This window comes from Solanum stenotomum, chromosome 6 (genome assembly GCF_019186545.1).
Source record: "Solanum stenotomum isolate F172 chromosome 6, ASM1918654v1, whole genome shotgun sequence".
Lineage (NCBI taxonomy): Eukaryota > Viridiplantae > Streptophyta > Magnoliopsida > Solanales > Solanaceae > Solanum > Solanum stenotomum.
This window is the reverse complement of record NC_064287.1, coordinates 51,718,591-51,730,823: the sequence shown is the minus strand read 5'-3', so window position 1 is coordinate 51,730,823 and position 12,233 is coordinate 51,718,591. Positions and strand designations below refer to the sequence as shown.

The 12,233-nt window shown below is 34.8% G+C and overlaps 1 protein-coding gene across 1 annotated transcript in view; it reads left to right on the top strand.

Annotated features, from left to right (window-relative positions):
- Positions 1 to 12,233, top strand: part of LOC125868874 (LEAF RUST 10 DISEASE-RESISTANCE LOCUS RECEPTOR-LIKE PROTEIN KINASE-like 2.1) — a 78,972-nt gene that overhangs the window by 17,665 nt on the left and 49,074 nt on the right. Inside the window, exons 6-7 of the mRNA XM_049549442.1 lie at positions 101 to 173; positions 7,355 to 7,959. Of these exons, the coding sequence (XP_049405399.1) occupies positions 101 to 173; positions 7,355 to 7,959 (678 nt within the window). The remainder of the gene's footprint in view (positions 1 to 100; positions 174 to 7,354; positions 7,960 to 12,233) is intronic.

Genomic DNA, 12,233 nt, shown 5'->3' with positions numbered 1-12,233 from the left:
CAAAATTTCCTATTGCCTTGCAAATGTTGTAATTGTTGTGTTGCCTCAAAACCAGGCTCTTTCCGGTGCATGACTTTCCTTTTTTCCCCCATATTTGCAGTTTTCTCTTGCATCGGAGTCGTGATTTTGCTCTTCTACTTGAGAAAAAACATTTTCTGGCACAAAAATCTCAGGTTTTGGGAATCTATAGCTGAGGATCACTAACATATTGAAGCATTTCTGAAGAACTCTGGGTCATATGCTCCAAAAAGATACAGCTATACAGACATCCAGCGAATCACCAGTCACTTCAAAAACAAACTAGGCCAAGGAGGATTTGGTAATGTATACAGAGGAAGTTTGCGTAATGGGAGTCAAGTGGCAGTCAAGGTCCTGAATGAACTAAGAGGTAGTGGTGAAGATTTTATCAATGAGGTGGCAAGTATTAGTAGGACATCACATGTTAACATTGTGAGCCTTGTGGGATTTTGTTTTGAGGGTCACAAAAGAGCTCTTATTTATGAATTCATGCCAAATGGATCTCTTGAAAAGTTTATCTATGAGGAAAGATCTGACGGAGTTCGCCAATTAGGCTGGCCAATATTATATGAAATCTCACTAGGCATTGCTCGAGGATTGGAGTACTTGCACCGTGGTTGTAACACTCGGATTTTGCATTTTGATATAAAGCCTCATAATATCCTACTTGATAAGGATTTTTGTCCAAAGATCTCCGACTTTGGTCTTGCCAAACTATGCATAAAAAAGGAGAGTATCGTGTCAATGTTAGTTCCACGAGGTACTATAGGCTATATTGCTCCAAAAGTTGTTTGCAGAAACTTTGGAGGTGTCTCTCACAAGTCTGACGTCTATAGCTATGGAATGATGGTCCTAGAGATGGTTGGAGGAAGAAATAATTTTGATGTTGGAGTTGATCGTACGAGTGAAATCTACTTTCCACATTGGCTCTATCGGAAGAGCTTCAACTAATCGGGATAATGAATGAAGAGGAGAATGAATGTGCAAGAAGGATGGTGATAGCGAGTTTATGGTGTATACAGACTAATCCCGCAAATCGACCATCGATGAGCAAGGTTGTGGAAATGTTAGAAGGGAAACTAGACTCTTTGCAAATGCCTCCCAAGCCTTATCTATATTCTCCCTCAAGATCAGAGATAGATTCATCAATGATAGAACTGACATCAACAACAACAACGTACCCAGTATAGTCCCACAAGTGGGGTGTGACTTCATTTCTTAGTTGTGTGTTTTATTGAACATTGGCATCAGAGCATACTATATAGGTTCTGTCAAATGAAAAGTGTTCTCAGGTACCTCTTTCATAGTGGTTTTCAGATTATATGAGACATTCAATGTGCACAAGAACTACTTATTTTGTATATAAAGACTATGAAGTAAAATGTTCTTGGAATTTCAGTGTATAGTGAAGAAAATTAAGTCTCTAAGTTCAATTCTTGTCTCTCTAGCATTTTATGTCTAAAAATGTTAGAATAGAACTGTATATAGTGTCCTACTTGGAAAAAGATTGTGACCAAATGGAGAAAAAAGAGAAAAGGATGCATAACTAGAGGAGAAAAAGTCCTTTAGATGTTGACAGAAGTACTCTTTGGAAATATCTATATATAATTCTGAGACTTTTCCACTCCCAAAAATGTTAGAAAAGACCATTAATTGTTATCACCTTTTTACGAGTTTCATACCTCAATTATCTATTGTTCGCTTTTACCTACCTAAACTATCACTGCCTCTATATTAAAACTTACCTTCGATGTTGAATTGGCCTACACACGCTTGTTGTCAAGTAGGAACAATATTTGGCGAACTCTGTATCGTGGTGTGTTTTAATACAAAGAGAGGGATATATATACAAAGTAGGTAAAAGGAACAATAGATAGTTGATGCATGAAACTTGAAAAAAAAAAAATAACAGTTGTCTCTTCACTAGGCTTGACTACCTTCAAGTGTCTAATTTGACTAGTAGAGTTTGCTAAATATTTGGCTGAGGACTAAAAGTGTCTAATTTGACAAACTTATAGGACCAACACTTGCTTAGAAGATAATTAAGGAACTAATTTGAACATACTCCTAAACAGAAGGGACCATTTTTGTCATTTTTTTTCAAAAAAGTCCAAACTATAGTATAAAATGGATTGAGAGTGAACTAGAGAACATTTTTGGTAATACTAATATTTTGTCTTATAATAACTTTTTCTACTTATGTATGCTATACTTAGTTGAACTTTCTAGAATATCTTTAATTGCTGCCATGTCATTCTTATTACAGAGTTTCATGCATAACATTTAAATTCTCATCATTTGGTATTAGCTCAGAACCTTTCTCTAGAAAGAAACAAAAAGAAGAAAATTAAATAGTTTTCATGCATAACATTTAAATTTTATATCAAACGACTATAAAAGAAAATAATATGAATTATATGGTGAATGTTTTAGAAAGAATTTGTTTTATGAAATAAGAAATAATAATATAATAATGAAGAGAGAAAAAAATATTATTTTTTGGTGTAAAATTTGGTGTAGTGGGTTAGAGTTGATTTACACTAAAATAGTGTTGACACCAAATGTGGTGTAAAATTTGGTGTTTGGGTTGGAGATGTTCTTATGTGTCTTATTTACTACTCTATTTGTCTCAGTTTATATGACTTACTTTTCTTTTTAATCAGTAAAAAAAACACATTTCTATATTAAGTAACAATTTAACTTTAAAATGTTCATTTTATCCTTAATGAAATGATTTGTAGCCACACAAATATTTATCACGTATTTTAGACCACAAGTTTAAAAAATCCTCCCTTCTTTCTTAAATTTCACGTCGAATCAAACTAACTCATATAAAATGAGACATTTTTTGTTATATATTATCATTGCATCTAACTCTTAACAGGCTGTTAAAGGTGTACATTTGGGCCCTACATGCATATTTGGGCCTGTTTATTCCACAGTCTAAGAAAAGTATTCACCCATTATCCAAAATGGCCCAGTCCACTAACAATGGTATAAAGGAGTTGGATTCTAGCACCAAAAGATATTTATATTTGTAAGTTGGTCCTCTCAAGAATGTGTCAGCTCAACAAAAAATGTCAAGATGACACAATGGAGACCTGTTACGGATGTTTAAAATGTACAAGATTTATTTGATTGACTAAGTAAAAAGTCATTCCAACTTTAGGTGTCTGTCGATGGATTCCACCTAATTTATTTGAATAGGAAAATCAGTGTTTTAAAAGGTGGGGGTCTGAGGCGGGACGTTTTATGCAATACGGAGCGAGGACGTATGCCCTGAGACACGAGGCGTAAGTCTTATGGATCTACGAGACGTAGTCTCATGTATATTCAATTTTATACTTTTATTACTAAGAAAATAAACAAAACTAAACCTTTCAATTATTTTACAAATAAACTTTAATAAATAACCTATAATATATAGAAAATATTATTATGATTGTTATTTCAGGAAGATATTAATAATCAATAATGAAGAAAAAAAGTATTACAATTACTATTTGAGTAATATCATTACATCAATAATAAACAAAAATATGCTTTAAAGTAAAAAATGTTCAAAAACAAACAAAAAAAAAGGAGCACGGGCCTCCAACTTTGTGGATGTAAAATATATTAAGTGTAATTTTTAAAATTTCCAAATTTTAAAAATGTTGAGTAGGACCCTTGCGCCTATACCCTTTTGGTTTCATCCATAAATTATTTGTCCTATTGTAATTTTGGGTCAATTTTGGCTCCCTCTAGGCATCCTAATTAGTTTGTTTCTTCTCATTTTCAGGAGTTAATATCTCAAAAGGTCACTCAACTTAAAAAATTTATCTAGTAAAGTTATTAAACTTTATTTTGTATCAAAAAAATCACTTAACTTAGTTCTTTATATCAATAAAATCACTCACTCATATTCATCATTAAAAAAAATTACACTACAAATAAATTATTTTTTATACTATTTTCATGATTAAACTACTAAATAAATGACTCAAAATTACTATTTCATTATAAAATAATATAAAAATGAAAATAAAAGATTAATTTATCAAACTTGAACCTAAAATTCTCCAAGCTGGCATCGTTCACACAAACAAGAAATTGATTAAACCATCACATCAAGTGTTGTTATACCGTCAAATGAAGCAGTAGTAATTTATCACATGAAATTGATAAATTATTGAAATTGATTAAACTATCAGATCAAGTGGTAGGTATCATTGCAATGAAGCAGTATTAATTTATCAAATAAAACTGATGAAATTATCTATTAATATTTTATTTTGTAATAAAGTAGTAATTTATGCTATTTATTTATTATTTTAATTGTGATCAGATATTAAAAAATAATTTATTTTGTTTTTTTAATGATAAATTTGGTTGAGTGATTTTATTGACATAAATGCCTAAGTTGAATGATTTTATTGATATAAAGGCTTAAGTTAAGTGATTTTATTTGTACAAAATAAAGTTCAATGACTTTACTAGATAAATTTCTAAGTTGAATGACCTTTTGAGATATTAACTCCATTTTCAGAGCTAATATAGAATACTTATTTTAAAGTTTAAATTTAATATAAAAAAACAATTCAATGACTTTAACTTCAAAATTTTTAAAATTAAAGCAAATTAGTTTGTGAAATAGGACCAACAAGAGAAAAAGAAAAACGTGATAAAAAATAATGAACGACAACGATAATGATAGCAACAACAAAGAAGAACAAGTAAATGGAAGAAGAAGAAGAGGGAAGAAGAAATCTGGAAATAGAAAGAAAGAAGGAAGAAGAGGGAGAAAAAAATCTTGAAAGAGATTTTAAATTTGGCAAAAGAGTCTGGTAGACCCCTATACTTGTATGTGTTTGTATTGTGGATCCTTCTACTTAATCTTTTACCGACTAAACCCTTAAACTCAAACAAAAAATGATTTTTAAGCCCCTCCTACCAAGTGTGTATCTCACTCTCCATTGAATAGATGACATGTCAAATCCATGTCACATAAATTAACACCACGTCATAATTAACTTTTTTAAAATTATTAATTAAAATACTAAATAGAAGGTTAAATAATTCTTTCAAATAAAATTCATATTTCTCTCACCTTCCTCCACCTTCCATTCAACTTACCTCCACCACCTCCAACCCACAACCACCATTACCATCACCTCCATCCTTATTTTTTTTTTCCATTTAAATTTATCTTCGTATAAAAAAAAAAAAGGGGACATTGAGAATGAAAATCTTAAAAATAAATCTTGAATCTTGAAAATATACAACTGACAACAACATAATGCCCAAGAAATCAGTAGTAATAGTGGCTGGAATCACAGGCAATACATAGAGGAGAAAATGAATTAGACAAATTGAAGATCGATTAGAACGTAAAGATCGATGTCGATTTGTGGGGAAGAAACCGGGGACTGAGAAGAAATCCAAAATGGGTCGCTGAAAATTCTAGTGTGTCGCCGAAAATTCTTGATTGAAACTATAAGATCTACAATGTCATCTTTCTTTGTTTCTTTTCCTTTTTCTTTCTGTGATTTCTATTGGAATTGAATTTTTTTTTTAAAAAGGGGGATGGATCTGCTGAAAACAATGACAACAAGGTATGAAGAAGGAAAATGGAGATTGGACCGTGAATGGGGTGAGGGGTTGATTGGAAAAGAGGATAATGGCTGGAAAAGAAGTGTGGTGGAAGAGAAGAAGAAAATTATTTTTCATTTTATTTTTCTTTTATAAAATCAATTATTGTATAATTTAAATATTTTTTTAATGTAAGTGTGATCTTCACTTCCCCTTTTAACGCGTGTAGCCATGCTTTTGTGCCAATTCAATCATTTTAATGTCACATAAGGCTGGTCAATGATCAGAAGATTTGATATATTATGTTTTACTGAGTATAAGGGTTCAGTTGACCATTTTGCCTTTAAATTTTGAAATTTAATAAGAGAGTGAAAACTTTTCAAACATTTTGAAATTAGAAATTGGGTTTATTTTGGATATTTTTAAAAGTTTAGAAGTTTTAAATATTATATTTTAGACCCCAATTATCTTAATCACTAATTAAAAAAAAGTTTGACTTGATCACCAATTTTAATTTCTAACACATTTTTGTCACCTCCTCAATTTACTCCACAAAGTTAACAATCACTTTGGTCACTGTAGAGTTGCCGACCACTCACTGCAATTAACTGGTAAAAGCTGAAAATTAACATTTCTAATTCAGAGTTAGACTAATGGCTGCTGCCTGTTTTTCTGCTATGTTCTTTATGTTTCATCTTCTTATCTTCAACTTAGTTAAAGTTGAGAGTAAATTATCTTGTCCAAAAGAGTTCAATTGTGGAAGACTTGGTACCATGAGTTATCCTTTTTCAGAATTCAACAAACCATATCGTGGATTATCAAAGATTGATTGTAACAACACTTTTCAATATCCAAAAGTTGAGATTGAAGGAGTGACATACAATGCTTACAGGAAGTGGCTATGGGTTAATGGTATCGATCTTTCGGACTCGATTCTTGAAAGTTATTTAGCTAATAGAAGTTGCAAATCCTTTGAAAGGAACTTATCTTTCCCTGATACACCTTCTATTTCATTTGGTGTATTTGACAATATCACTTTGTTCAAATGTATGAATGGTAGTACTAATGAGGAGATAGGTGGTTATTTTCGACGTTATGAGAAGTACTTGAATTGTGATGGATTTAACTTATACTATCATAAACCAAGAACAGATCATAGAAACTATAGTATTCCAGTTGATGATGATGATCTTCCTGCATATTGCTCGATTATTCGATTGCCTTTAAAGTATATTTCACCTTCAGTACCAGTTCCTCATGATTTGTTTGAGTTGTTGAGTTCTAATTTCACATTGGATTGGGAAGTTTCTAAAGATTGTTCCAAGTGTATCCGTAGAGAAGGGCAGTGCCAAAGTGACAGCAAAAATGACTTCTTCTGCTCCAAAGCCAAAGGTAAATGCATAAATGATGCTTTGTCAGTTGCTTGTATTGGTTGGTTCATTCATTTCAAGATGTTTAATATGTCAATGTGAATTGAAGTAAAAATTGCTTTTACTCTTATTGTGACTATAATTAAATCATTCATTTCTTGTTCTTGCAGCAGCTAAAAGATATTTGGGACTGATTCTAGGCATAGGTACATGTCTAACTTTTATCTGTAATTAGACTTGATCAAACTAAGAATTATTTTACTATATATGTTTTGCAAATGTTGTAATTGTTGTGTTGCCTCAAAACCAGGTTCATTTGCAGTTTTCACTTGCATCGGAATCGTGAATTTGCTCTTCTGCTTCAGAGAAAAGATTTTGTGGTACAAATGCCTCAGGTTTTGGGAATCTAAAGCTGAGGATCACCGAAATATTGAAGCATTTCTGAAGAACTCTGGGTCATATGCTCCAAAAAGATACAACTATACAGACATCAAACGAATCACCAGTCACTTCAAAATCAAACTAGGCCAAGGAGGATTTGGTAATGTATACAGAGGAAGTTTGCGTGATGGGAGTCAAGTGGCAGTGAAGGTCCTGAATGAACTAAATGGCAGTGGTGAAGATTTCATTAATGAGGTAGCAAGTAGTAGCAGGACATCACATGTTAACATTGTGAGACTTGTGGGATTTTGTTTTGAGGGTCACAAAAGAGCTCTTATTTATGAATTCATGCCAAATGGATCTCTTGAAAGGTTTATCTATGAGGAAAGATCTGATGGAGTTCGCCAATTAGGCTGGCCAAGATTATATGAAATCTCACTAGGCATCGCTCGAGGATTGGAGTACTTGCACCGTGGTTGTAACACTCGAATTTTGCATTTTGATATAAAGCCTCATAATATCCTACTGGCTGAGGATTTTTGTCCAAAGATCTCCGACTTTGGTCTTGCCAAACTATGCATAAAAAAGGAGAGTATCGTGTCAATGTTAGGCCCACGAGGTACTATAGGCTAAATTGCTCCGGAAGTTGTTTGCAGAAACTTGGGAGGTGTCTCTCACAAGTCTGACGTCTATAGCTATGGAATGATGGTCCTAGAGATGGTTGGAGGAAGAAAAAATGTTGATGTTGGAGTTGATCGTACGAGTGAAATCTACTTTCCACATTGGCTATATCGACGAATTGAGCTTGACGAAGAGCTTCAATTAATTGGGATAATGAATGAAGAGGAGAAAGAATGTGCAAGAAAGATGGTGATGGCGAGTTTGTGGTGCATACAGACTGATCCCTCAAGTCGACCATCGATGAGCAAGGTTGTGGAAATGTTAGAAGGGAAACTAGACTCTTTGCAAATGCCTCCCAAGCCTTATCTATATTCTCCCTCAAGACCAGAGGTAGATTCATCAATAATAGAACCGACAACAACAACGTATCCAGTATAGTCCCACAAGTGGGGTGTGACTTCATTTCTTAGTTGTGTGTTTTATTGAACATTGGCATCAGAGCATACTATATAGGTTCTGTCAAATGAAAAGTGTTCTCAGATAACTATTTCTTAGTGGTTTTGAGATTCTATGAGACATTAATTATGCACAAGAACTACTTATTTTGTATATAAAGACTATGAAGGAAAATATTCGTGGAATCTCAGTGTATAGAGAAGAAAATTTAGTATCTAAGTTCAATTCTTGTCTCTCTAACATTTTATGTCTAAGAATGTTAGAATAGAATTGTATATAGTGTCCTACTTGGAAAAGTATTGTGACCAAATGGAGAAAAAAGAGAAAAGGATGCATAACTAGAGGAGAAAAGTCCTTTAGATGTTGACAGAACTCTTTGGAAATATCTATACATAATTCTGAGACTTTTCCACTCCCAATAATGTTAGAATAGACTTCTATACCGTTAAATCTTATCACCTTTTCACGACTTTCATACCTCAACTTTCACTCCCTCTATATTAAAACATACCTTCGATGTTGAATTGGCCTACAGACACCTGTTGTCGAGTAGGAACAATATTTAGCGAACTCTGCATCATGGTGTGTTTTAATACAAAAAAAAAAGTGATAGTTGTCTCTTCACTAGGCTTGACGACTAAGTCTAAATATTGATGCAAGACTTCAAGTCTTTGCACCAAGATTCACGTTTCTCACAAATTTTCCAAATCAACTATGCTTTTAAATGTTAAGTACAGTAAACAAATGAGTTCATAATCTAGTCTTCCTCTTCTTGAGATACTTAATATGGCTATCACTTCATTTGTAAGCTTTCTTCTATCACTTCTTCTTATCATAGTTCAAGAAAAGGGAAGAAATGATTCATCTTGTCCAAAGTCCTTTTCATGTGGAAATTTTACTGACCTGAGATTTCCTCTCTCTGTTTCCACACAACCTGACAGTGGAATAATATTCATGTCTGGTTGTGATGCTAAACTATTTCCAAGAATCCAACTAGTTCTTGAAGGAGAATGGTACTATGTTTTAAAGATGCATGATTCATCAGTTTGGCTAGGGGACCCAAAGCTTCAAATGTCACGCCTCGAGCCTACACCCTGGGCGGGACCGGCACCCGGAGACCATTTCTGGCCCCAAGCGAACCCTTGGCCTGGCTTTCTTAACTCAGCGGAAACCTAACTCAACAGAATAACTCAATGCAATGCAATATTACACTATAACTTAACTTATAAAATATGGCCATAAAGGCAACTTAAATCTCAAAATAGAATATTTACATATAGACATAGATAAGAGACTCAAAACTAGCTGACTGACTGTCTGTCTATGAAGCCTCTAAAGTACTGAGATGGATGTTGGGGCAGACCCCGCAACATCCTAATAAGACAACAAACTAAGAACACAAATAATTGAGTCCTCCGGAATGCAAGGAGGCTCACCACTGACTCTGGAGTGCTCAGCTGGATCAACGACGTGCAGGATGCTGATCTGGGGTACCTGAATCTGCATCATCAAACGATACAGGCCAACTGGCATCAGTACATGGAATGTACGAGTATGCAAGATGGAAAACTAAGCAACCAAGGCTAGAAGGAAATCTGGAAGAAACTGAATAGCTTACCTGGCTCAACTCAACTCAACCTGACTGACTTCTTTCAATATAAGGCAATTTAAAACAAATGCGATATAAAGAAAGACTGTTTAAAACGTGCTATAAACTCTGTATGTATACAAAGATACAATAAGCCTGAAATGTATATAGAAATACAATGAACTGATGTATATAAAAATATAATAATCTCTGAGTATGAAAATACAATAACTGCTGTGGGAGCTTCTCTAACCGACAACCATCACATAAGAGCTATAGTGATGATACAGCGATCGACCTCACGCTGCCAGAGCATCTTATACCCGGCCAAAGGTATAAGACCTGAACTGCCTAATGGATCCACTAGTCTAATATGAAAAGGATTCATCTAAAAAGTATGATCATTTTCTTCCCATGGTGGCTAACATGGTTCTATGGGGGCTGTGGGTTCTTTGAACGCTCCCCCAATTCGGTGCTCGATACTACTCCCAAAAATGTACTGGCTCTTATGTTTTTAAAACATATTTATTTCTGCTGATATGAGATAATTACTCAAAAACTAGCCCGAAGGCCCCTTTGGAAATCTCAGTTTCCAACCTTATTCAAATGTAAAGACATTTCTTTAAAACTTCTTTGGGAATACATAGTTCCCTAATAACTTTGAGAAAATGAACTCAACTTTAAACTCATGACTTAACTTGAAACTGGGGCTCTTACTCGACTTGAAACTCTATACTCTTTTTCTTGACTTTTAACTTCACCTGACTTGGAACTATCTTTCCTTGATTCGGAATTATGAATTCAAGGTGTTCGATCACATGTTATGGAGGGATTCTTGAACTCTTAGACGTACCTTGGAGTGTCGGAAACAACTGTAAAACATAGGTATAATACTTTGGAACATGCATGAGAAAGCGAGAAAAGAAGTGGGGAAAACTTGGCTGAGACTTCAGATTTCTGGTGACACAGATGGGACTTACGGACGCCATCGACGGACCGTAGATGGACTTACGGTCCGTACTGCAGGTCCGTAGTTTGCGTCAGAGATTTTCCCCAGAATTCATTTAAGAAAATGACTAAGTGTTGACCTACGGTCCTGACTTACGGTCCGTAGGTCAGGTCACGGACCGTAGATCGTGACCGTAGATCGATGCCCCAAAAACCCAACTTCTGTCTCGATCGATGGTTGACCAATACGGACCGTCGATCGATCTACGGTCCGTAGGTCAGGCCCGTAGATGGGGATCGACAGCCCAGAAATTGCTGCTAATTGATGGTGATTCAACTTTGAAAGGGTCATACCTCTTAGAATCATAATTTCCTCAACATACAATAGGTTCAACTCAATTACACAACCTCAATCATGTCTCACAAAGAACAATAACTTCAACAACACTACCAACACCATCAACAACAACTAACAACTTCAACACTTCAACAACAAACCCCAATCTTTTCTCAAATCATAGAGTAAACTTGGTGTGTGTTAGGGAAAGGATCAACCCACACAAAAGAACTCACATACCTATTAGGGATCACCCCCGACGATAATCCACGACGGAAACTTGTTGATCTCCTTTCTCCTCTTCTTCTCTTCTTCTCCTCTCAAGAACCCTAACTCTTCTCTTTACAATGGGATAAAAGAAATGATCCCAAAATCAGCCTAACACACCATGTAACCTCATGAGAAAGAATTTGGGAAAAGACCAAAATGCCCTTAAATTTCCGGACGGATTTCCCTTCCAACTCCCCATCTTCTAAAGGGCGTAACTCCCTCATACGAACTCGGAATCGAGAAAACTCAGTGGCGTTGGAAAGATCGTTCCACGAGATTCGCAACCATAACTGGAACTACTCCTAACTCATCCTGAGCTAGGAGTTACAACTACTCAAAGTTGGCCAAAACTCATTGATTTCCACACTTAGCCAAATTTCCAGATTTTTAAACATTTCATTTTTTCCAAAAATGACTATTTCCAAATTTCAAGCTTCTTCAAAGCCACTTCAAATTGTCGGATGTTACATCAAACAACCTTGACGCAACACAAGATAGTGTCACGTAGGGCGAAAAGAGGTAGAAAATTATATATATAATAAGTTCGGGGGGTAATTGGACCTTAGTAAAAGTTAGGTGTGTCTCACGAATTTTGGGCATAGGCTGGGGAGGTACTTGTGCATTTTCCAAAAAAATAACTTAAAAGGGCATAGACGGGGGGGGGGGGGGGGGG